Source organism: Cervus elaphus, chromosome 15, assembly GCF_910594005.1.
Source record: "Cervus elaphus chromosome 15, mCerEla1.1, whole genome shotgun sequence".
In the NCBI taxonomy this organism is placed as follows: Eukaryota; Metazoa; Chordata; class Mammalia; order Artiodactyla; family Cervidae; genus Cervus; species Cervus elaphus.
The window spans coordinates 28,589,879-28,617,575 of NC_057829.1; the positions used below are offsets into that span (position 1 = coordinate 28,589,879).

Below are 27,697 nucleotides of genomic sequence, written 5' to 3' on the forward strand. Positions count from 1 at the left end.
AATGGCAGAAAGCAAAGAACTAAAGAGCCTCTTGATGAAAGTGAAAGAGGAGAGTGAAAAAGTTGACTTAAAACTCAACATTCAGAAAACTATAATCATGGCATCCAGTCTCGTCACTTGATGGCAAATAAGGAAAAAGATGGAAGCAGTGACAGACTTTATTTTCTTAGGCTCCAAAATCACTGCAGACGGTGACTGCAACCATGAAATTAAAAAAACGCTTGCTCCTTGGAAGAAAAGCTATGACAAACCTAGACAGTGTAATAAAAAGCAGAGATATCACTTTGCCAATAAAGGTCCATATATCAAAGCAATAGTTTTTCCAGTAGTCATGTGTGGATATGAGAGTTGGATCATAAAGAAGGCTGAGCACCAAAGAAATAATGCTTTCAAACTGTGGTGCTGGAGAAGACTCTTGAGAGCCCCTTGAATAGCAAGGAGATTAAACCAAGCAATCCTAAAGGAAATTAACTCTGAATATTGACTGGAAGAATTGATGTTGAAGCTGAAGCTCCAACACTTTGGCCATCTGATGCGAAGAGCTGACTCATTGGAAAAGACCCCGATGCTGGGAAAGAATGAGGGTAGGAGAAGAAGGAGGTGACAGAGGATGAGATGGTTGGATGGCATCATCAGCTTAATGGACATGAGTTTGAGCAAGCTCCGGGAGTTAGTAAAGGGCAGGAAACCTGGCGTGCTGCAGTCCATGGGGTCACAAAGAGTCAGACAGGACTGAGCTACTGAACAACAACAAGCCCTATCTCAGGGAGAATTAGTAAAATAAATAACATTAAGCCATTTTAAATTCAGAGAGGAAAGGCTCTGTGAAAACATGAGATACTGCTCCTCAAACACAGCTTAAACTTTGTTTCTTTAGTAAGTTTTGATACCAAAGACCATAATAAACCAGACTTGGAAGCTTGCTTTAAGAGAATATTGTCCTCATTCTATACTGATCTCTACTGCTTTTTTGTGTGCTATTATAAACTCCTTGACCACCTGACAAAGACATTTTCTAAAGATCATTTTCCAGAATTAGACTTTATCGCGTTCTCATTTAGTATGCTATGCTATGGCGTCAATATCATGAAATCAATTTCTTAAAGTCACAAAACAAGATTTTGACGTGAGGGGATGTCCCTCTTTTAGAGTTCCCTTCTGGATAAGATACTGGAGGCCTCATTGCAGGGAAGTCTTGAGAAAAAAACAATAGGAGGATGAGGGATTGTGAGGGTTTTTGTTTTTTTTTTTCCTAAAGAAAAATATCAATAAAATAACTCTTGACAATGTAAAACAGTGCCTCTATCTGGGGTCAAGGCCAGAGCAATGGACACCTTATCCCACTCATCCTCTTCCTCTGATAAAGCCCCAACCAGTACTAAAAAGTCTTTTTCATAAAAGCCTAGGGGCCTTTTTCAAAAGTGCTTGAAAAAGAAGTAGACAAAGCAAAACTGAAATCAAGAGGATTTTCCAGTCTGTCTCTGGTGGCTGGTCCAGAAGGATGCCTCAGTTCCTGCTTTTCGCCTGCGTCTTCATCATAGTAACACTTGGGTCACCAAGGGGTAAGTCTTGTGTCAAGTACTTGACACAATATTTTTTTTGTTGGAGGAATTTGCTGTTATATACAGGTTATTAAGAGCAAGATTCCAGTATCTTAAATACTGGTTCTAGAATAGTATAAGAAAAGTCACTGATAACCTATGGAGATATGTTTCCAGAGAATTTCATGTTCCATTTAGCCTCTCACCTGGGCATCCAAAATTTCCGTGGATCTGCCAAATCCAAACAACTTTCCACGAGCTAAATATTTCTTGGAGTATGTATAAAAGGAATTCTAACCTCTTTATTTTCTAGGCACTTTTATAGTCCTAACTTTAAGAGCAAAAAAAAAAAAAAAAAGATTTTCAGAGTGGAGGATAGAGTTTTTCCTTTAACAAATACAAAGGACTGACCGTGCCCATAAAGGCACAGATCTGGATAAATCAGACTTCTTAGGTTTGACATCTTAAAATATGACTTTTGCAGTGACTGACTGTATCTTAAACTCTCTCCCCCCTCAGCTTTGGTACAAAACAGGCCAACAAAGCAAAGTTTTCATTCCAGTTAGTAACAATTTTCTCTCTCCTTTTCCCATTACAGTTTAAGTTCTAACTAGAAGACAGAGTGAGAGGAGGCTGAGATGATGAGGAAAACCATACTTCTTGGCATTTTGGGGAAGCTCAGTGTTTAGCTGCCCCTATTTCTTTGGGGTAACTAAGGCCTTGCTCTAGTACCTTTAAGAATAAACATTAAAACGAGGCTTGAGACAGTAAGGAGACATAGAAAATTAAATGTCATGTGGTATCCAGGATGGGATCCTGGGACAGAGAAAGATACAGGCAAAAACTAAAGAAATCTAAATTGTGGACTTGAGTTAAGGTATCAACAGTGGTTCATTAATTGTGGCAAAGATAACCATACTCGTGTATGATTATTTCATGAGGGGAAACTGGGTGCCAGATGTGAACTCTTTATACAGTCTTCGCAACTATTCTCTACATCTAAAACTGGTCTAAAAAATAGTCCTGAAGATAGGTTTGAGCCAAGTTTAATCACCCTGTATCTGCTGCCAGTAAGTAACCAAGAGTTGCTTGAGCCAAAGTCGTCCTTCCCTCAACTTCCTCTCTGCTTTCTCCCCACTCTCTTCCCTGGCTTAACTGTCCATTACCTCCTGTACCCTCCCACCAGGTGCGTTCTACCTTCTTAGATCTTTTTTAATTTTATTAAATTTTTATTTTCCCCATCACTTCTAGGATGTTTAACTCCAAGCCATAAAAAGGGAAACCTTTAGGGGCTGGGGATTGAGGTGGGGGTGAGGTTTCCTGGGAGGAGAGGGGAAGTGAGAAAAAAAGGAAAAGAAGGGCCAGAGAAGAGGGGAGATGGGAGGGAAGGAAGTAAAGAGTGAGAGGGAAAGAAGGCGAGGATGGGTTTCTCTGCTCTCTGCTTTCCGTTTTCGGCCGCTGAGAGGTGCTGGCCCCGGGGATACGGGAGGGGCAGCTGGCCAGGGGGCTGATGGGCAAGAATCCTGGTAAAGGCTGACCGGCTCTCTGCCAGCCAGGCCCCCTGACTTGAACTTCCAGAGGAATCCACCCGGCTGTTCTCATTTGAGGAGTGTATATATGGGTGTGTGTACATATATCAGCAATTCAGGATGCAGCATGTATAATACCGAATTCTGGCCTCCACACTGAGTCTGAAACAGGAATTAACACCAGCGGCCGGATTATAAAAGGATTGAAGTACTCCCTTAAAAGGGGGGTGAGTGGAATGGGTTTATTTACTGTTAGAAAATATCGCATGAGTAACTTTTAATTTATGTTTATTTTACAGAAGATAGTAAATTTCTATTTGTGCCATACATCCCTACAAGAGAAGAAATAAACTTTTAATGAATAGCACAAGAAATGATAGTTATATTTAAGGAAAAACTTTATAAATCATGAAATAGTTATTGAGGGAGGTTTAGGAATTTCTGTAAAAGCTATTACAAGTTGAGTGCCTAACCATTTCTTGTAAAATTAGAGCCAAGGAGATGAACCAAATATTTCTATGAATATATAATCACCTGTGAAATTGCCCTGGAAACCTTTCTTCATAACAGAACCACAGCTGGGAGAGCAGATGAGGGAATGTTTCCCTTTTCAGACGGTAGAGAGTCCATATGTGGACATTTCTTCCCCTCGAGGGACATCAAACCACAGTCTAGGACACAGCTGGGGTACCTCAGGGACATTTTAAGGAGAGGGTTGTGCCTTCCATGTGTAACTCTACCAAAGTTTTTTTTTTTTTAGAATATGCAATGTTCTACTTATTTCTTGTCCCTGTTATATTCTCAGTGGGGCACTAGGCTACGCCCTCCTCTACATGTGACTGAAGTTTTGAGAGTAAACTTGAATTGGAAATGTAGACTGGGAAAATTCAAAATATCTTCTTGACAACTTATCAACAAGACCCATCACATTTAATTATTATGCAGTATTTGCTAAAGCTGAATTTCCTGTCCACAGAGTTTACTGGCCTTGATATGAGTTCCCTGCCTACAATGTCAATTAAATCAGCCTCACATGCATTAAGAAGGATAGTATCCTCCGGCTAGGTCTCCTTTCTAGAATTTCTTGATTTTATTGTAAGATTCTTTATAAGCACAATTTGCCTATGTTATTTCAGCGTTTTCTTGAAATTGAGAGAAACGGTGAGAATACTGGAGATATTGGTGTCTTCAGTCATTAAAATGGTTTTGATGAGATACTTGTCTATGTTATTTATGCCTTAAAAATGCATGCTTGAAATGTTGCTGTATTCTAGACAGTGATGCCGTGGCTAATTGTGAAGACACAAAGCTCATGATATTTTCAATAAGCTGGTGGAACATGTACCAACATTCATACAGAGACTACCCTTGGTGATTACTGGCCACTGTGCTATGTATTTCCAAGCACATGCCAGAGGCCTTGTGCTTCCCAGCCGAATAAGTTTACATATTTATTATCAAGCCAAACTGCCTACTAGTACAAAATTCCATCCATAATCTTGCTTATAAATGATCATTTAGTTGGACCCTCCGGTCTTTTTCGATTTTCCAAAGATGAAGAGCTTACCACACTGTGATACAGCTTCTCCATTACTGGGCTTCCCAGGAGGCACTCGTGGTAAAGAACCCACCTGCCAATGCAGAAAACATAATAAGAAACGCCTGTTCAATCCCTGGGTTGGGAAGATCCCCTGGAGCAGGGCATGGAAATCTACTCCATGTATTCTTGCCTGGAGAAGCCCATGGACAGAGGAGCCTTGCAGGCTACAGTCCATGGGGTCACAAGAGTCGGACACGATTTCGTGATTAAACCACCATTACTGGATAGCTAAACTGAAATGCACTTCCCCATAACAATTTGTTTTGTCATTGTAACAGAATACCTAATTCCTTTTTCACAAGCTTTTTCCAGATTTTTTTGAAAAGTAATACATAATATACAGGATTTTTTTTTTCCTGCAAATAGTAGTTCTCAGCTTCCTCTCCAGTAAATAATTGTTAGGCTCCCTTCTAAATCTGGTCACCATCCTCTGGACATCAGGTTTGTTCATTACTTTCATAAAGTATAGCCTCCAGATATGAACACAGTACTCAAAATCCAGACTGACCAGTGCAGTGTTCAGTAAGATTATAACTTCCTTTGGTCTGAACAACTATCCTATCAGAGGAATACTGTGGATAAAAGGTTTAGTCCAAAAAAAAAAACGTTTAGTCCAATGCAAACACAGAGCTTTAAGTAGGTTTGAAATAATTTTTCAAATGTAAAAGGCATTTATGAAATATGTTTACATCAACTTGAAGAATCTTAAACAACTGCTTTTAGGGACTTTAGATTATTTCTTTCTTGAAATCTAAGATCAAGAAGGTAAACTCAGGCTATTGCCACTGTGATCCAGATCATCAGGTTGCCTCTGAGGTGTCCTTTTCATCCCCAGCCCTAGACCCTTGTTCTGCTTACATCAGTCTGAACGAGCCATGGAGGAACACTGACCACCAATTCGATGAGTCTCAAGGCTCCCCTCTATGTGACAACAGTGTGGACGGGGAGTGGTACCGCTTCACAGGCATGGCTGGGGATGCTATGCCCACCTTCTGCATACCAGAAAACCACTGTGGAACCCATGCACCTGTCTGGCTCAATGGCAGCCACCCTCTGGAAGGTGATGGCATTGTGCAACGCCAGGCCTGTGCGAGCTTCAACGGCAACTGCTGCCTATGGAACACCACTGTGGAGGTCAAGTCTTGCCCTGGAGGCTACTATGTGTATCGTCTGACCAAGCCCAGCGTCTGCTTTCATGTCTACTGTGGTCGTGAGTACTTCCCTGGACTCTTTTCCCTCCCCTCAAAGGCCCCAGAAATGACATCAAAGAGAATAGTGCTATAGAATTCTGTTGTAGTAGTATCTCAGCGCCTGAAGAACATAGATTTAGGAGCACAGATATCTCTAGCTCATGATTTCTGGGGACTACTCTTAAGATTTCTGAAAAATTCCTAAGAATAGAAAGGAAGGGAGCTATGACTTTGATCAGTTTTGTCTTTTATGTAATTTAGTGTGGATTTCCAACCTTTCTGAGCATGGAGGACCCCTTCTTTAGATATATTTCAGACATCCATATGGTAGCATTGTGCTTAGTATCCATTGATATTTTTTAGAAATGATGTATAATGGGCAGAAGCTACTTGAGATCAGTAATACTTTCAAATGAATTTTCATGTTATTAATCCCTTCAAAATCTGTATACATTTTAAAAACAGACTGCATAGAAGAGTAGAACATAATGCTATTTAATCTACAGCTCATGTTTGGTGAGGTTTTGCAGAAAACACCAGGGTCGCCCAGGGGTCTGTGGATGTGAAGTTAGGACTCATGGGTCTCAATGACAGAACATGCCCATGCCCCTGGACAGTACCTCTTGCCAGTGGGTTATATAAACCCAGAACAGTGAGAATTCTCTTGATGTTGATTAGGAATTTGTACCCTGTAATTGAACTCATGAGACTTTCTTATGGATGAGTGTCCTCTGACCCTCGCCCCTCATGAAAGGTCATCTTTATCCTTCCATAGATTTTTATGACATCTGTGATGAGGACTGCCACGGCAGCTGCCTGGGTACCAGTGAGTGCACATGTGCTCCAGGAACCGTGCTAGGCCCCGACAGACAGACATGCTTTGGTAAGAAACTCATCTTGCAGTAGAAACAGGCCATTAGGAGCAAAAGGACAAATCAAATCAAAAACTCTTCTTGACTCATAGCACCACCATTTTTCCACTCTGTGTCTCTGAACACTCGGAATGGGGTTTGCCTTTTTAGTTCATAAGTAAAGCTTCAAGTCAAATTTATATCATGTGCTGGGACAGTCTAGGATTATGCTGTCCAATATAGTAACTACTAGCCATATGTGACTATGAAGCTCTTGATATGTGGCTTCTGTGACTGGAAAACTGAGCTGTAATTTTACATAATTTTAACTTAAAAGCTAATACTTGATTGTCATCGGAAAACTAAAACTATGTGGAACAACTTGAGTGAACTGTAAATTTCATGACTCTAAAGTACAAATCACATATTTCTGATGAAAATTTATCATCCAAATTGAGACATGCTATAAGTGTAAAATACACACTGGATTTTGAAGACTAGTTAAAAGTACATATCTCAATAATTTTAATACTGATTATATATTAAAATTAAACATTTTGGAAATACTAGATTAAATGAAATATATTATTAAAATTAATTTTACCAATGGCTTTTAACAAAATTTTTAATGTGACTAATAGGAAATTTTATATGTGTGGCTTGCTTTGTATTTCTGTTGGATAGCTTTGGTCTAGAATTACCTACAGGTATACTTCTATAGCTTCAATGATATAATTTTGGTTTGTCTGAGTAGCAAGAAAGGGGAGTCAGGTTATTCATTGGAAATGCAGAATTGTCTAATTGTATATATGTTTTGTTGTCCACAACTGGGAGAAAATAGAGTTGAAAAACCCAGGACTGAAGGTCATCTCTTTTTTGTTTAATGTCATGAAGCTTTTTGTATTCAGACTCAAAGAGATTTAAAACAAGTCTAGAGAGACAGGGAAGCACTGCCCCACACCTGCCTCCTCCAGAAGAGCAGTAACAAGATCAGGGTGGGATAGGGATCAGGACGAAAGGGCTATCAAAGGGTTCTTATTTTAGAAAAGCTTTTGTTTCTCAGTCTCTTTAATGAACCGCCCCCCCCACGCCCCCACCGACTGTTCTATGGAGCGTGGTTAGGCCCTCCCACAACAGTTGTTAGGCTCTTGCATGGCCGATTTTGACTATGTGATTTATTGCAAACAGATCTGGGGTGTGGCAGACGATGGTTCCTACAATCCCCCCAGCCTCTCACACTGCACAGGCACACGCACACACACACACACATATACACTCATATCTGTTGGAAAATATTTGGCTTCCTTTTAAGGCAGGGGTTTTTCATTCATTTCTCTGCCTTTATTTTCATATAAATTTTGAATAGGTAATGTATTTAAATAGCTCCCAAATTAAACAGCATGACAGGTATACAGTGAAACGTCTGGCTCTCTGTCCCCCATTTGTTCCATTTCCCCCTCCTCCAACTCCACCCCAAGGAAACTACATTATTTACTTATGTATGCTTCCAGGATTTCTTCAGGCAGATATAAAAATAAAAATATACACATTTAATTATTGCTGTTGTTTAAATCAAAGGTCACCTGTTATACACACCATACATGTCTCTTGCTTAGCAACTTATCTTGAATGTTTCTGCCTATCAGGACGCAGGGAAAAGCTGCCAGTTTCCACCTGGGGTCTGCCTGCTGGTTTCAGGGAGATCATGAATTCCCTGAAATTAGAGGCAAAGCTTTGTGTTTGTGTGTGTGTCAATGTTACTTTAGTTTTTAAAAAAATATATAGCAATTTTAATTGTTTGTTATAAATTATGTATTTGGGGGAGGCAGAGAGAAAAGAGAAATAATATAACAGACCCTCATGTACCCAGATTTACAGCTAAATTTTTCTTCTTTTTTTTTTAAATAAAATTTTGCAGACACAGATAAAGCCATCTCACGCCATCTCTTAGTATTTTGAAGTTAGTGTATGTCCTTCTGGTCCCTGTTTTTTGCTTTTATTATTTATGTAAATAAATAACAATAACAATATAACATATATAACTAACTATATAGCACTGTTTTGTGTGTTCTTAAAATAGTTCTTAACATGGTTTTAAGAACCTTAACTCCCCTGTGAGATTTTCTCCACCCTTTTTTCATTTTATACCTATAAAAGTGGAATTGCTGGGGCATTGAGTATCTAAATTAGGCTGTAATGGACAATTAACTCCCAAATAACAATGATTTAAATAAATAGAAGTGTATTTCTCTCTCAGGTAAAAAAATCAGTCTCAGGGTGAGTAGTCCAGGCTTTGGACAGAGACTGGACCCAAGCACCAGTGTGGCCGTACCCAGGAAGGCTGCCAGCACCCCTATCCATCCGCTGTCCAGGCAGTAGGGCCTAATCTTAGCAACTGTATTTTTCATTTCTACAGGTTCCGTGTGCTTGGTTTCGATTCTGCTCTGTTTTCCTACACATTCTTTTATTTGGCTACTGACCTTGTATCTCTTCAGTAATTTTTTAAATCCTTGTATTATGTGTTTTCTTGGGTTATTCTGTTCTCTATAGTTCAGAGATTACCAGTTGTTACCATATCAGCTTTCTCATAGTGGATCATCTCCACCTGTGTAGTGTTTTATGGTAAACCATCTTCTATTGTAATTGTTTTTTCTGTGGAACTCCACTCTTATCACTGGTTTGAAGAAGTTGGTTTTTGTTTTTGTTTTCTTTTACTACACAGCAGTGTTGCAGATGCTTTTGTCACAGAAGTTTCACCAATCCAGGTCAAAGTTTACATCAGTTACTCAGTTTCAAGATCCCCACTAGATGTGGGAATTGTGACTTCATACTTCAACCATGGCAGAGCCAGACTTGGCTTTTATGAAGGCTTTTTTCTTTCTCAGAACTTGAGGCAGAGAGCTCCTTACTGCTTACCTGGGCCTCAGAGCAGAGCCCTTCCTCTCCCCCTTTCACTACGGGGATGCCTTTTCCAAGGTCCTAGGCATGAGCTGGGTTTCAGTTCCAGCTCATCTTCTCTCAGGGACCCACGGCCATACCTTCTGTCATCTAGTGGGTGTTTAAAGCCCAGTCCCTAGTTTATATCTTATATCCAAGCCATGACAAATTTAGCTCTTCAAGCTCCCCATTTTTTGTTTTTAGAAGGAAGTGGATTGACATTTGTTGCCAACTGTGCATTTTTTATAACAAGAATCATTATCCTGTATCACATTCTTAAAAAGGATAACAATCATTACTGAAGTACAATATGGGAACATTCCAATGTTTATTTTTTTAAAGGTGGTTTTTTAGTATTTTGAAGTCTTTACTGAATTTGTTACAACATTGTGTTAGTTGCCCAGTCGTGTCTTTGCAACCCCATGAACTGTAGCTTGCCAGGCTCATCCGTCCATGGAATTCACCAGGGAAGAATATTGGAGTGGGTTGCCATTCCCTTCTCCAGGGGCTCTTCCCAATCCAGGGATTGAGCCCGAGTTTCCTGCATTGCAGGCAGATTCTTTACCATCTAAGTCACCAGGGAAGCCCTGTTACAATATTGCTTCTGTGTTATATTTTGTTTTTATGGCCAGGAGGCATGTGAGATCTTAGTTCCCTGACCAGAGATTGAACCCTCACTGCCTGCAAAATCTTAACCACTGGACCACCAGGGAAGGCCCTTCCAATAGTTAAAACAGATTTTAAAGGCAGTTGTTTATAATATTAGGTTGGTCAAAAAGTTAGTTCGGTTAGTAAATAGAGTTCGGTTAGTAAATAGAGTCAATAGAGTTCTTCATAAAAATGAAAAATGTGTCTTTCTTTACTTAAAACTGAACAAAATTTTTGGCCAGCCCAATAGAAGACTACCTCACTAATAGTATACAGAATACATTTATTTTAGAAAACATGAACTTTGCTTAGCTAACCAGTTCATAAGATTTTGATTCCACTTGTTTGACTTAGTATGAATGGAATGCTAGATTTTTATTTTTTTAAAAAATAGATATGCAACAATCAACAAAGTTTTACTGTATAGCACAGGGAACCATAGTCTATATCGTGTAATAACCTCTAATGGAAAATAATCTCAAAACTAATATATGTGTATATGTATGACTAAATCACCTTGTTGTGCACCTGAAACTTTGTATGTCAACTATACTTGAATCAAATATATATATATATATATATATTAAGGAAGACTGCTTCACAAAAAATTTCATCAGACCTAGCCTTTTGCAATGTAAATTTATTTAATGCATTTAAAACACAGTTTGATTTATAAGTTTCAGGAATTGGAGAAAATGAGACTCGCCAATACAAGCAAGTAAGTGAAACCAGATAACAAAGGGAATTTCATTTCCCCAACAGTTTTGCCCTGAGGAGGGAACTGGCGAACAACCAGCTGCCTTCTGCTCTAGCAGAGGGCAGAGGGACAAATAACTTGGTTGAGGAGACCAGGTTAATATTATAGAAGTGATTATATTGGAGATGGTTTGTGGAAAGTCTATGAACAGGATCTGAAAAGATGTAGCGATTCTGCTAAGGGGCTTGGGAAAAGACTGCATGGCTCAGCACTGTGTAAACTGTGTGGTTTCTCTTCTACAGATGAAAATGAATGTGAGGAAAACAATGGTGGCTGCAGTGAGATATGTGTAAACCTCAAAAATTCCTATCGCTGTGAATGTGGGGTTGGCCGTGTGCTAAGAAGTGATGGCAAGACATGTGAAGGTGAGGTGGGCAAGAAGGGATTCACGTCAAGAGCCCCCACTAAGCCACTGGCTTATTTTTTGACATTTACGAAACTGTCCAGGGTTAGAAGAGAGTAACAACTTGGCTGTGTAAAGAAACCACAAACCATCATCACTGAACATCACTGCAGGATGCTTGTGTTGCAGACAGAATGCAGTGTTGATTTTATCTCCAAGCTTTGGCAGAAGGGAGCTGTTGCAGTTTGCAAGAGGCAGAGAGCTGCATTTTAGTTTGGGATATAAAAATTGGGTATTCCATGTTTCTCAAACTTTAATACACCCACGAATCACCTGGCATCTTGTTAAAATGCAGGTTCTGATTCAGTAGGTCTGGGGTCAGGTGAAGATCCTGCATTTTTAAATAACTTTTAGGTGCTGGCTATGCTGCAGACCCAGGGAGCACATCTGAAGTAGCAAGATAATGGAGGCAGGTGGCAGTTTCTCAGACTTCCTTGCTGAGAATCACCTGCATGCTTTTAAAGCTGGCCCTTCCCAGGTCTCTCTCCTGGAGACTCTGGTTCAGTGAGTGGGAGAGGCCTTACAGTTTGTGTTTTTACCAAGTTTCCTATGTGAGTCTTACCACCTTGGAAGTTTGGGAAACTGGTTTTTATGAAGTCATTTATTTTACTCATATGCTTTGCATTTATTAGAGATTAACACATGTTTGGAGGTAAGTAAACTTACCTGATTTGATAGTAGAAATGCTACATGGTGACAGTTTTAGTCACTAAGTCATGTACGACTCTTGGACGGTAGAGTTGGACGTGGACTGTAGCCCGCCAGGTTCCTCTGTCCGTGGGATTTCCCAGGCAGGAGTACTGGAGCAGGTTGCCATTTCCTTCTCCAGGGGATTTTCCCAACCCAGGGATGGAACCTGGGTCTCCTGCATTGCAGTGGTTTCCTGCATTTCAGGCAGATTCTTTACCAACAGAATCACCATGGAAGTCCAGAAATTCTGTATACATTTTGTACAATTAAGTAATAAAAAATAATTTGAAATGTATGTTGAATAACTGAAATGGAAATTGTCTACTATTATGACATGAAGCTTTGATAATATCCCTTCTCTAAGGCACATTTGCCCTTGCAAATTATCTGAAATTTCATAATTTCTACTTTAATAACTCTGAATCTCATGACATTGAGAGTTAAGAGGCCAAAAAAAAGAAAAAATCTCTGCAGATTATATGAAGAGATAAATGGCTTATCATTATTTACAGAGGACATATGATATGTCCTAGAGGATAACTGAGTGTATGGCTGAATACATTATAACACTGCTTGTGAGTTCACTTTATTCTAACTATATTCAAAATAATAAACTGCTACCCTAAAAGGAAAAATTATGGCCAGTGCTCACAATTTATTTCATGCCACAAAGTTTGCATTATTAACTCAGGGTCCATTAACCAGGATATCAAACTGTTGTCTCTTATAAAAAGACTAAATGTACTTTAAGTTTTATTGGATAAGGGTAATATCCTGAATCCTCCTTAAATCTTATTTTATACAACCATCTTTGCATATTTGTATATTAATGAAATGTTCCATGAGGAACATTTGTAATTATCTATGAGTATTTTATTGGAAATATTACAGTTAATCCTCATATAATTTTAAAACCTAATAATCATAACTGAAAAGTATTTTAGCAGAAGATAAAGTTTGAATATGAATTATACTTTAGGATTAAGATTCAAATTTGAAGCCCTTACTTTTTGGAGCATTTTTTGGGTTTTTTTTTTATGGAAACCCTTACATTTTATTGATAGTCCAAACATATTTGTTTCTTTAGTTTGTTAGATTAGCATATTTTCTTTTTTAAAATAAAAGGCTCTTTTTAATTTTTAAGTAATTTTTATTGTTTGTTTTACTATAAAAGAGTTATGTTCATGGAAGAAAATACGGAGAAGTAAAAGAAAGATATGGACCCAGAACCCATTTGCTAGATATATCCATTCTAAACATTTTGGTATATCCTTGTAAGAGACTTAAAATTCTTCAATCCAAGTAAGAATTTCAGCTTATTTTGTGCATTGCAGTGTTAGATCTGGAAATATTCTTAATGAACATTTAATCCAATACTTTCATTTTACATTTATTGAAACTGACACCCAGGAAAATTAAATGGCTTAAGGAACATCACTTTTAAGAAAAAAATTTCCTATTAATGTTGATTTTAACATTTTATAGCATATTTTATGCTTTCTTCTATATCATTATATATCATTTTCAGCTATTTAAAAAACCTGTAAGAATACTTTAATCTTTTTTAACTACAGATTTATAAACAGGTCATAACCTAATTTCTCTTAAATTTTGTGAAGATTAATTCATTGCAAATTTATTCTTTCTCCCTATTTCACAAAAATTGATTCATTCCAAGTTAGTTAACTGATGTTCCAAAGAACTAATATTTTTATCATTATTGAACTGAGACTTATAGCTATAACTGGAAATTGGCTAATACCTTCCCTTGAACATCTTAAATGAATTGAAAGCATTCTCCCCCAGGTTTTTTTTTTTTAACCACACCCTGAAGAATCTTAGTTCTGACCAGGGATCAAACCTGGGCTGTTGGGATTGAGAGCTCAGAGTCCTAACCACTAGACCACCAGAGGATTCCTGAAGGTATTCCCCTTTAAATATTACTTTACCCCTAAAACAGGGAGCAGCAAACTTTCTCTGCATAGACCAAACAGTGGATATCTAATATGGAATTTGTTCAAACTACTCAACTCCACCCTCGCAGTAAGAAGGCACCCCATAGATAACAGGGAAATAAATGAGTATGACTAAGTGTGCTAATCAAACTTTATATAAACAGCATATAGCAGGCCAGAGTTTGATGATCCATGATCTAGAAGATAGCATCCAGAACCCACAAAGGTCATTATTTTTCCTCTGCTATATGACATTATGTGGTAGTTTCTTCATTTTTCAACTGAATATTTTTCCTTTTTTGCCCATTTGATTGAGTATGCTTTCTGAAAATGCAAAACTTTTAAAAAGAAAACTTTTAAAAGCTACCTCATACGAGAAGAATGAAGGAGCTCGGTGGAGTGGAATCTCTCAGTTTGCTGTCCAGGTCTTATTTTTATAATGTGCTGTCAACCCAAGAAAAATATCTCCAGTGCTGTTATTCCTAGAGATTCGGGGAGAGGGTCTGGTGACCCAACCATTGGCAATAACTCTGGGTAACTCTGATCCATTTAGCTGCTCTGCTTGAATTTATACTCTGTCAGTTCCTGTTACATCAGTAATAAACATTTCAAAATTTGGTGGACTAAATGTTACAGCATTTAAGAAATGACTTTCTGGTCTTCCTCCCCAAATTATACTTTAATCATGAGAAAAACAGACAAATCCAGGTTGAAGGGCATTCTACGAAATGACAAGCTTAAATGGTGAGAGCTGTGTTTGGTTGTAAGATGGCTCTTTGTAGCTCTAACATTTAATCAAAACTTCTTTGTGGACATTTCTGCATGTCTCAGTGACCGAGGGGGGCCCCAGTGATACTGTGGTAAGTCAAGTACAATGCCTGATGCAAACCATGAGTCCAAGAACCAGAATTCTTGAGGAAGAAGGCTACAAGATCCTTCCTTTTTCTTTTGGTTTTTATTGTAGACATTGAAGGATGCCACAATAACAATGGTGGCTGCAGCCATTCTTGCCTTACGTCTGAGAGAGGCTATCAGTGCGAATGTCCCCGGGGCTTGGTGCTGTCTGAGGATAACCACACTTGCCAAGGTAGTACATGCTCAGCTTCTGCTCTGACTTCTTCCTTCCCAAATCTCCCTGTCTTCCTCACCCAAGTGTGTCAAGATTCTCATCTTTTAGAATACCAGCTCTTTCAGCAGTGTGTGTTCACTCTGGAATCATTCAAAATTGCAGTTAAAAAATTTAACATAAAATTTACCATCTAAACCAGTGTTAAGTGTATAGTTCAGTAGTGTTAAGTATATTCACATTTTTGTGCAACAAATCTTCAGAACTTTTTCATCTTGCACATCTAAAACTCTGGACCCATTAAAAACATCTACCCCTCATTCCTTCCTCCCTGCAGCCCCTGGCAACCACCATCCTACTTTCAGTTTCCAGGAAGCCAACTATTTTAGGTACGTCATATAAGTGGATTCCTACAGTTTGTCATCTTGTGATTGACTTAATTTCACTTAGTAAGTTGTCCACAAGTTTCATGCATGTAGCGTATGACAGGATTTCTTCCCTTTATAAAGCTATTCCACTGCATGTGTACACCACATTTTATTTATCCATTCATCCATTGATGGACATTTGGATTGCTTCCTCCTCCTGGCTATTGTCAGTAATGCTGCTATGAATATGTGTATGCAAATATCTCTTTGAGATCCTGTTTTCAGTTCTTCGGGATCTATACTCAAATGGATTGCTGGAACATATGGTTTCCTTTGCTTTTTACTTTTGATTTTATTTACCCTGATTTCTATTATTAGTTGTATAACTAATTTTCAATTAATTTCAATTTCAATTAATTTCAATACTTAATTTAGATGGGGTTCCTCTCTTTTCTAGCAGATCATTGTTTTTCTGGAAATCTAGTTATTTATGTCCAGAATATTAATTTATTCATCCAGCAAATATTTAACAAGCACTTATCTGTGATTTCTTTATACTAAGTTATTGCTATTATGTGCCCTCATACACTGATACTGCCCTCATGTTTTGTCTGACAGTACTCAGAAGTACTCATTTTAGGATATTTGTACAGTCTTGAGATGAGAATGCTTTAGAAAAGCAATCTTTTTATATTAAATTAAAGTGGGCTTTATAGTCACAGTTTATGGTTTACTGAGCCATGCAAGGATGATTTGGAACTTTTCCCCAAGTGCACTAATGCTGTTTTTATTACCACTGTTTTATGGGGCAATAATTAATGGTGAAGTCAAAGCAGTAACATTATGTAATTTAAGCCCATATCAAAGCAGTACTTTTCCTGTATTGCCGATAAATTGTTTCCGCTAAAAGTTCATCCTTTAGGTGTTTTGATACATGGAGTTGTGCTAGACACGCTTTGAAATGTTTGTTAAATTGAAACTTCAGAACATTTCTTCATTTGGGAAATAATACAGTATTTGACGAGCATTATTTGACCACCACCTTGGGAGTTAGGAGTCCAGCTTTTATTCACCAATTTGTTTTGAGCCTCACAGATTTTTCTTGCGGATAAAACAAAAAGCTCAAAGTGCAAGAGGGAGAAGTTGTTTCCCCTAGTAGTCTCCTTCCCCTCCTCCCAGTCCCGCTCTCCCGGTTCTGACAGCATCCCCTGTCCCCACAGTTCCTGTATTCTGCAAGTCGAACACCATCGAAGTGAGCATCCCCAGGGACCTGGTTGGCGGTCTGGAGCTCTTCCTGACCAACACCTCCTGCCGAGGCGTGTCCAATGGTACCCATGTCAACATCCTCTTCTCCCTCAAGACGTGTGGCACAGTGGTCGATGTAGGTTCTTCCTAGAGGACTCTTGGGGAATGACCAAATCTAGTTACTTGGGAATTTGTTGATGAACGTGTGAGTTGTGGCTTGTGTCATAGATGACGTATTTCCACATAAAAGAATGGCGCTCAAAAATTCACATGCTGTTCATTTAACAAATGTATTATTGAGCATCTGTGCTGTGCTGTGGTCCTGACACTGGGAAGACAGCAAGTTAAAAAGAATTCTGCTCTTTCAGTTCTCAAATAGTATTGAATACCATCTCTCCAATATGCACAGATATTTTCCTGAGTGCATCAGCACCAGTACCAGGAGGCCTACTGTGTCTCCTCTGACCAATTATCTTACTTGAAGAAAACAGTGATTAATTCATGCATATGCAAAATAAGATTCCTGACTTTTAGGAACATACGTGGTTCCTAAAAGAAAATACACATAAAATATGAGTCAGCGATACAGTTGACAGGTGGTGTAGGAGGCCAGAAAGGGACAAACCCTGGAGTAGTCAAGACAAGTGAGACTTGAACTGGGGTGGAAGCATATGCGTGGTTTATACAGGCAGAGAGGTGGGGAAAGGGCATTTCAGATGAGAAACAAGTGATCAAGTCTCAGAGATGGGAATTCTTGAGGCTTATGCTGAATGAATGGGCAATACAACCTGACTGGCAAGGAATGAATAATGGAAAGGAAACTGGAAAAGTGGGTGGAGGGAGACTGTGCTTTCAAAGATCTGCTTTGTGTGCTGGGGTGAGACGTTTGGCTTTTTCCCATAGGAATGGGATGAAGCAGGCACTGTCATGATGAAATCAGCAGTGGACAAGATGAATAGAAAAAAGAGGACCTGGACCCAGGAGATTGATGTAGAGGCCCTTGCAATCAAATAAACAAGTATTTATTTATGGAAACAGAGAAAAATCAGAGAGCTAATTAGACTTGGGATGAGACATTGGGGAGATATTTGAGAAGGACCCACTTTAGGCAAATTGTGTTTTGTCGTATCTGTGGATAATCAAATAGAAATGCCCTGCAAATGAGCCAGGGGTTCTTGATACACAGGAGAGCAGACAAGGCTAGAGATGAAGAACTGCAAATCATCTGAGTAAATGCGACAGCTGAAGCCCATGTACAGATGAGCTCAGCCCAAGGTCATGCTGCTGCACAATCACCAGGTCTAGGATTCCAGAAAAATATAATATACAGAGGCTGTTCTTTTCTAAACTATCAGAGCTTTGAATTTGCTGATTCTGCATAGCTCAGGTTTTTATGACTAATACTCCAAAGGAATGTGTGGGTTGACCATGAAGTGGTATATAAAACTCTTAACAGTCAAAACATGTTAGTAAAAAGAGGAGAAGCGATTTTTTTTTTTTTTAAGTTTCAGGTTTTAGCAACTGAATCTCTCATGTGTTTTGACGTAAAGAGAAATTAGAGAATGCTATGGTGGGCAGCGGGTAGGGTGCTCTGTAGAGATAAACAGAGGCTCTTTCCCCTCCTGGCTCTGGCCTGGCCCAGGTGGTGAACGACAAGATCGTGGCTAGCAACCTGGTGACGGGCCTCCCCAAGCAGACCCCAGGGAGCAGCGGCGACATCATCATTCGAACCAGCAAGCTGCTGATTCCCGTGACCTGCGAGTTTCCACGCCTGTACACCATCTCCGAAGGCTACGTTCCCAACCTTCGCAACACCCCGCTGGAAATCATGAGCCGCAGCCACGGAATCTTCCCGTTCACTCTGGAGATCTTCAAGGACCATGAGTTCGAAGAGCCTTACCGGGAAGCTCTGCCTACTCTCAAGTTGCGAGACTCCCTCTACTTTGGTATTGAGCCCCTGGTGCACGTGAATGGCTTAGAAAGCCTGGTGGAGAGCTGCTTCGCCACCCCCACATCCAAGATCGACGAGATCATGAAGTACTACCTCATCCAGGATGGGTAAGTAGGCTTCCTGAATGATGGATTAGCCTTAGTTCTCATCCGGGTCTTCCCTGGTGACTCAGATGGTAAAGAATCTGTTTGCAGTGCAGGAGGCTCAGGTGCAATTCCTGGGTCAGGAAGATCCCCTGGAGAAGGAAATGGCAACCCACTCCAGCGTTCTTGCCTGGAGAATTCCGTGGACAGAGGAATCTGGTAGCCTACGGTCCATGGGATTGAAAAGAGTTGGACAGACTGAGGGACTAACACTTTCACATTTGATCTCTGGACACAATAGCAACTTCAATCATTTCATAAAACCAAGCAGCACTCTTGCCTGCTCTTAATTAGTTCAGAAACCACTTGTGTACATTTTGGTGGTAAAAACTGGTGAGGAAGAGCAGAGTCAAAAATGACTCCAAGGGGTCTAACTTGTATGATTGACTAGATGTCCGTAACCAAGATGAAAGGACATAGGTTGAAAAGCAGATTTGCTGTAAAAATACTGAATATGATCATTCCAAATAATAATATTACAATGTAAATGCCTGGGCTTCCCTGGTGGCTCAATGGTAAAGAATCTGCCTTCCAGTGCAGGGAACATGGATTGGATCCCTGGTCTGGGCAGATTCCCTGGAGAAGGAAATGGCAACCCACTCCAGTATTCTTGCCTGGGAAATCCCATGGACAGAGGAGTCTGGCAGGCTACAGTCCATGGGGTTGCAAAGAGTCAGATACGATTTAGCAACTGAACAACAAACAAAAACAAATTGTAAATACCCACAGGATACTTAAGAGAATTTCAGTGGCAGTTGGAAATGCATGTCAGTTAGACCCAGAAACAATAGAGACAAATAACAGAGGATTACCCCTGTTTATAGTTGAAACTATAGGATTGATTGGGGCTTCCCAGGTGCCACTAGTGGTAAAGAACACGCCTTGCCAATGCAGGAAGCATAAAAGAAAGGCTCGATCCTTGGGTAAGGAAGATCCCCTGGAGAAGGGCATGGCAACCCACTCCAGTATTCTTGCCTGGAGAATCCCATGGAACCTGGCGGGCTACAGTCCATGGGGTCACACAGTTGGACACGACTGAAACAACTTAATATGCATACCTAGGATTGATTAACCTGGTCAGAGAGATTGTAGAGCATGGGTGGCATGGTGGTGGTTGTTCAGTCTCTAAGTTGTGTCTGATTCTTTGCGACCACATGAACTTCCCTGTTTGCTCAAACTCATGTCCGTTGAGTCAATGATGCCATCAAACCATCTCATCCTCTGTCGCCCCCTTCTTTTGCCCTCAAACTTTCCCAGCATCAGGGTCTTTTCCAATGAGTAGGCTCTTCGTATAAGGATGGCAGATGGAGAATGAGAAATGCAAGAGGATAAGGAAGTGGAAGCAGCAAATGCAGACCCCTCTTTTAAGAAATTTGGTCATGAAGGAGAGAGATGAAATAATTGGTTGGTTTTAGGAGAGGAGAGATCAAGTGAACTTCGTTTCTGTTTGCTTGTTTTATACAAAGGAGAGTTCCATATTTGTTGAGGTTGTTGGATTGAGAACTTTGCATGTGTCCATGTATCATTGAAAGCCTAACAGTAACCACATCTACTGCTTACATTCCCAGGAAAATTACACTCACACCCCAAACTCAGAGCTGTATCTCTTCAGTTCCTTCCTCATCCTCAGTGTCAGATGGGACGTATCTTTAGCAGGTCAGGACTGGCCGCTTAAGGAAAGGCAAATGGCCTAGTGAAGAGCTCCGCAGATGTGCCCTGGTTCATGCCCTTTGCTAATTACCCTGATAGACTCTGAAATTTCTCCTTTGCTTTTAACCCCCTGGATCTCTCACCATAGGCGAACTTTACCTGCTGCTATCGATTTCCTGCACAGTGATTTTAAACTTTTGATACACATTAGGATCAACTGAGAAGCGTTTCTAAAAGTAGCAATATCCCAACCCTGTTCTCCACTCTTACTGCCTTATTTCCAGCCCTCATTATCTTTCACCTGGACAGATGAAAGCTTCCAAACATAGCCTCCTACATCCCAGCTCTCAAGTCTCATCTCCACAGAGCCCTGGGTATCCAGTCAAAAGGAAAACAAATTATATATATATAGTCATATTCCTGCTGAAAACATATTGATGACTTCCTTTGGTTGGTAAATTTAGCTGTTTACTAGCAGGAGTACTGGAGAAGGCAATGGCACCCCACTCCAGTCCTCTCGCCTGGAAAATCTCATGGACGGAGGAGCCTGGTAGGCTGCAGTCCATGAGGTCACTAAGAGTCAGACATGACTGAGCAACTTCACTTTCACTTTTCACTTTCATGCATTGGAGAAGGAAATGGCTTCTCCAGTGTTCTTGCCTGGAGAATCCCAGGAACGGGGGAGCCTGGTGGGCTGCCGTCTATGGGGTCGCACAGAGTCGGACATGACTGAAGTGACTTAGCAGCAGCCTCAGCAGGAGTACCTCTAGCTTCAGATTCCTGTAGCCTCCTCAGCTTGTTTTCAGAATCTGGAAAAGGCATCTGAGCTGCTCTGGATGGCTAGAGGTAGGTCTTATAGGAGACGGCAGGCCTTTGGGTTTCTTGCCATCTTAAAGTGATCTCCACGAAGTTTTAAAATGAAACATGGAAGCATCAATTTTTTCTTTTTTTTTTTTCAGTCACATAATTAGTGCTAAGTAGATCTGGGGATGGATTTACTTTGTGGGGGGTGGGTTTTGGTTACTTTTAAATTTTTTACAGGTTTATTGCACTGCTGTTTGTATACAATAAATATGCTATTCAAAGTATACAGCTTGGAGAATTCCCTTGAGGTCCAGTAGTTAGGACTCTATGCTTCCACTTCAGGGAGCTGGGTTTGATCCCTGGTCAGGGAACTAAGCCGCCCAGTGTGGCCAAAAGATTAAGTGTGCGATTTGGTAAGTTCTGATGTCTACATACTGGTGAAGCTATCACTACAATCAAGGCAGTGAATATTTCTCTTATCACAAGCTTTCTCCTGTCCCTTGCATTTACTTTTGCAAACAGAAACATATAGTCTTAACCCACTTACTGGGAAAACATGTAACCTACAGTCTCAATAAAGCTTGTGAAGTTTATTTATAAACTTTATTCAGACCGTCAGTTAGGACTATATGCTTATATTTTAGACAGTTCTAAGAAGATGTGCTATTTAATTTTCCAGCCTTTAGTGCACACAAAAACAATGCTATGGAAGATATTAAAATTGTTCAAAAGCATAAGCAGAACTCAAAAACACAGCTATGCAGACCTGTTTCCACTATACATAGGCAAATAGTTTCATCTCTAGTGCAATATTGGATAGTACAGTATTAGCTAAGAACAGTAATGGTGCATTTGAGATATTCCCTCAAGATAAAATCCAGCTCTCAGTTTGGCTCACTGTGCCTCACCCTCTGACCTCCACCTTCTCCATTTTCTGCTCCTGCCAAAGAGAACTATGGGCAATTCACAGTTTCTGTTGCTCCTTACACTCTCCTGATTCTGCAGCTGCCATTTCCACTGCCTGAAATCTTCTTTCCTTTTTATTCATGTCTGATTCTTACTGGTCCTTTGAGACACATTGGGACTTTTTTTTCCCTCCGTGAAGCCTTCCCTGATTGTTCTAACCAGAACTAGAGATCTTCCTTTCGTCTTCCTCAATTCTTTGCCTACATACAGTAAAGGTCATTTACTATTTGTCTAATGAATTATTGAATGAGTGTTTTCATAATACTAACTTGGGGCTAGTTCAGAGTCCTAAAATAAACATAATGCTGTTTACTTATATTTGTAAATTGGTTGATTATTCATTGTCCTCAGCTTAAATTTAAATCAGGCTGGTTTCCCCTGATATTTAACACATCTGATTTGCTTCCCTCTAGTTTTAGTTGGCATATGCTCTGGGAATGCAAAAAAATTTAATGCAAGCCTAAGCAAAATAGAATTAGAAAGTTTATCTCCAGAAAAAGAAACACTGAATTCCAAAATCCAACATTGGACAACTTTTGGGTAATCAGTTATTTTGACTTATCCTATACTGTTTGTTGTTACTTTCTTTTAGCACATGAACTTGGAGTTGATGAACTAGAATTGTCTAATCACAGCAAACACGGAATCCAGAGCCAGAATTTGTCTTGGGTTCTATTCTGTAATGTGTTGCCTTGCAACAACTCTTTCTGTCACACTTTCTCTAAAAAATTTTTTTTTACTATTCAGCCACAGAAAAGAATAAAATTATGCCATTTGCAGCAACATGGATGGACCTAAAGATTATCACACTAAGTGAAGTAAGTCAGACAGAGAAAAGCAAATATCATATGATATCACTTATATGTAGAATCTAAAATATGATACAAATGAACTTATTTACAAAACAGAAACAGACTCACATAGAAAGCAAACTAATGGTTACCAAAGGGTAAGTTGGGATTTGGGGAAGGGATAAAGCAGGAGTTTAGGATTAACAGATACACACTACTATATACAAAATAAACAACAAGGCCCTACCATAGAGCATAGGGCTTCCCAGGTGGCACTTGTGGTAAAGAATCCACCTGCCAATGCAGCAGACTCAGGACACGCGGGTTTGATCCCTGGGTTGGGAAAATCCTTTGGAGGAGGAAATGGCAATCCACTCTAGTATTCTTGCCTGGAAAATTCCATGGACAGAGGAGCCTGGTGGGCTACAGTCCATGGGGTTGCAAAGAGTCAGGCACAACTAAGCATACACACACAGGATAGCATAGGGAATTACAGTCAATATCTTGTAATAACCTGGAAGTAGTGGAAAAGAATATGAAAAAGAACATATATGTGTATACCTAAATCACTTTGCTGTACATCAGAAATTAACATTGCAAATCACCTATACTTCAATTTTTTTAAAATAGTATTTTAGGTAAGGATAAATTGAGAATGCTGAGGCACTCAGATGAAAAGTGCCATTTTAATGTCACATTACTACCGTTCTCACAGTTACTGGACTTTTAAGTTCCCTGACATCACAGACCACATTGTTCATCTCTAACTCCTCTGCAGCACCCAGAAGAGTGTGTCACACAGATTGGATATGCAATAGGTATTTGAGAACATAATCAGAAATGGCATAGATTCATTTAACCTCAGGAAAATGACAATGTGTGCATAAATATAATAAATAACAGAAACCACATTATATTTCTAGATCCTCTTCAGTTTAGGGGAATAAGGTACCAGTGGTAATACAAGTCAAGGTGTCATGTTTTTTTAATAATTTTATTGGATTTTTCAACTGCCCTGAAACAGCAATTAGCAATGAACTAGAAAGTGTTCTGTAAGTATGTGGAGTAAGTATCCAGTTTAATAGGTGTTTATATCTGATCCCACTTTTTTACTGGCCTGGTAGACAGAAACTATGAAGCATCCACAAAAAGGAAAATAGGTAAAAGTTCCTTTTGAATTCAGAATGGAGAAGACAATATATGTGTGAGCCCTGGCCTTTAGGACAAATGGTTCATCTATTCTAATGCTTGGGCTCAAAGTAGAGAATCAATAACCCCTCTTGTTCCCCCAGCTAACCCTGAGGTGAGCCTAGGAGTTTCACTTCGAGTGGTAGACCTGAAATTAAAATCTCAAAGCCTATCAAATTAAAATTTGGCATTAAATCTGTGAAAAGAGGTATTAAAACATTTTGGAAGTAAATGATTCCCAATAGGTCTAGTTAATATCTAAGAAACTGACATCTTTATGCAGTTCCTTGTTGTACAAATTGGGGTTTGCTCACCTTTGGATCCCCTTCAGGGGTGAGTATCTGTTAGGTGTCTGATAAATATAGTGAAATCTCATTAAAGAAAAGCCTTCTCAAATCAGTAATAAAGTACATGAATGCAGAATTCCTACAATATATTAAAAATGGAAAAACAGCCTTAAAAAGATACCCCGGTATCAGAAGATATCTTTATAATAAATGTTGTTGCTGTTACTAATACTTCAGGATATTGACTTAACAGGAGGTCCTGGTGCGCAGTTTGTGGGTACAGTGAATGAAAGATGGGACAGAGAGTGTTAATGAGCAGAGCTGTGTCTGAGATGCCTTCACAGGGAAGGGATTTCATTTTTCCTTCATTCTCAAAAGTCTTGAGTGCAGCCCAACCTCCTCCACCCTGTTTGCCTCTCCTTGGACCAAACACGTTGGACTGGATTGTTTTTCCACCTCTGTTTAAGAAATCAAATCTTACGTGCTATCCTGCCCTACTTCCAGCTGTGTTTCAGATGACTCGGTAAAGCAGTACACATCCCGGGATCACCTCGCAAAGCACTTTCAGGTCCCCGTCTTCAAGTTTGTGGGCAAAGACCACAAGGTGAGCTGAACACCTTTACCTTATAAAGCTGTCTGCCCTCTCCCCCCATGAACCTGAGCCTTCCTAATGTCCCAACTTGTTCACATTCTAAAGCCTACCATTGGGAGCTGCATGACCTTTATGAAAAATACTATAAAACTGGCCATCTAGAATCTTAACACCTCCATGAATGTCAGAATCATTTGCCCCCTCCCAATAAAATAACTGGGCTTGTTCAAAGCAAATATGATGTGATTACAATACAAAATCCTTGTGAGCAGGTATGATTGAAAAAGCCTGTGTAGTGGTCACATGGCAAAGTACATGGAAAGAATATTTGCAAAAAGACAAATAGTGAAATATTCAGTGAAAACGGTATTTCACTGTTTTACATGCCAATTCAAATAATTATAAGACATTTTATACATATTAAATGTATAAAAATTACAAATCTCAACTTTCAAGCCTATAGGGAGATGTATATAGTAGTAGTAAATGTTGATATACTTTCTGGAAAGCTGTGTAATAACCTGACAACTAATTAATAATCTGATAATGTGTAATAACCATAAAATTATCAGTCTAAAAATTTCAATTCTAACAGTTTCTCAGAAACAAAAATAAAAACATGGTTTGTTGAATGTGTTTATAGAGTACTGTATGAAAGAGGCATTTAAACCAGTGCATCAATTAATGCAATATTAAGCAGTTAGTGTAGAATAAAATATAGAAAAAGGAGATATGAAAAAACTCCTGTCATAAAAAATTTAAATGAAAATTGAATAGGAAACAGTTTTTTAATGTATATAAGTAAATAGAGGTTATAAGAGGCCATATATTGATATACTGTGTTGAGGTGGAAGGTTTTTTATTTTAGTAGAATTGTTGAAACACTTAAACAAAAGAAAGTTTGAGGCCAGCAGTTTTTCCCATACTGCATCCAAGTGTATTCACGTGCGGTCCAGCTTCATCACTGTTCCAGAATAACTGCTAACCATGATGGCTAACCTTGACCTTCCTCTTCAACTGGGCAGCATGCATTGGGAAGTTACTTATAGGAAGAAGCTTGGAGAAAGAACTTGTTACTTTACACAAAGTGGGTGGGACCCCATGTTATGCCCAGACCTTGATGTGACAAATCAAGATGTTAATGTTATTAGACGTTGTCCTCACAAAGTTCTCTTGTGTCCAGGCACGGAGGCAGAAGTTGTGGATGTCAGGTTTTAAATCACCCATGTGACTGAGTATGTTTGCCACATTATTAAATGTGTGAATTTGGACAAGTTCCTTAACCTTCTTAGTTTCCTTATCTGTAAAATGGGGATGACAGCTGTTTCAAAGGCGGTTGTTTAGATGAAGTGAGATGAAACTTGTGGAACATCTGGTAGTGCCTGGCTTCTAGCAGGCACGCCCGCCTGGCGGCTGACCCCACCGCCTCTGTTCTCTCATTGTAACCTCTCCAGGAAGTGTTCCTGCACTGCCGGGTCCTGGTCTGCGGGATGCCGGACGAGCGGTCCCGCTGTGCTCAGGGCTGCCACCGGCGAGTGCGTCGTGAGGCAGGAGGAGAGGATGCCGGTGGTCCACAGAGCCAGATGCTGACGGGTGGTCCAATCAGCATCGACTGGGAGGACTAGACAACCCACCACCCAAGTCCTCCTGCAAGCTGCCTGTCTCTCTGGAATTCTCCCCTCGTCTTCTGAGAACATCAGTGACACCCTTGAACACCATGCTGCTTTAAACATTACACTTTGGGTTTAGACAAACCCCCAGAACCGACTCACTCAGACTCCAGCCCATTGGATCAGGAAAAGTCACCTCACTGCTGACCAGCCTGTTCCAGATGGAGCTTCATCCTCCTAATGTGGACAGCTGTGCCATGCACCCCCAAAACAGCTCACCCCCATGCTCCCCCATTTCTCTCCTGCAATAAAACACCTAGTGTAGAATGCAGCAGCACCACCACTAAAATCAGAAGTTGGGTATATTATTTCAAATTAGGAATTTAAAAAATGAAATAGTGGCTTGAAATTATGACTTAAATACCCACTGACTCCTTAAATATGTAAACAATAATTATACCCTAAAATTTCCATTCAAATACAGAATAGTTATAGGGGATTTGGAAGTTTATCACTGTAAGTGTGTACTAAAAATAAACTATTTGGATTTCCTCCTGAATAATATTTTCCTCTGGGGTTTTTATGTTGTTTTAAGTAAACTATTTTCAATTAATAAATGTTAATAAACTCATTAACATGCACTTAACATGCATTAGCATGCATTTAAATGGTTCAGTGACTGAACAGTAGACAAAATTAAAATATGGCAACATATGCCCTGTTATTTGGCATTCTGTGCCCTCAGACTGACAGTAGAAAAAGCTATAAGACTACACCATATTCTATTTTGTAGGTGCTTAATAAATTTTATTGAAGTAAATAGCCTAAACCACAGAGATAAATGTTATCCGCAGTTAAATCCACTTGCTAAATATGCCAATTCGTTTTATGGCTTTACAGAAGATCAGAAAACAGTTTTTCTACTTTTCTTTTTA

The 27,697-nt window shown here is 39.6% G+C and overlaps 1 protein-coding gene across 1 annotated transcript; it reads left to right on the forward strand.

Moving 5' to 3' along the window:
• The first annotated feature begins 1,295 nt into the window (after positions 1 to 1,295).
• On the forward strand, positions 1,296 to 27,397 carry OIT3 (oncoprotein induced transcript 3). The gene is made up of 9 exons (XM_043926920.1): positions 1,296 to 1,562; positions 5,506 to 5,880; positions 6,636 to 6,743; positions 11,296 to 11,418; positions 15,066 to 15,188; positions 16,756 to 16,916; positions 18,423 to 18,838; positions 25,065 to 25,164; positions 26,607 to 27,397. The coding sequence occupies exons 1-9, from the start codon at positions 1,502 to 1,504 to the stop codon at positions 26,775 to 26,777; spliced, it is 1,638 nt and encodes a 545-aa protein (XP_043782855.1). The 5' UTR covers positions 1,296 to 1,501; the 3' UTR covers positions 26,778 to 27,397.
• Positions 27,398 to 27,697: the final 300 nt, after the last annotated feature.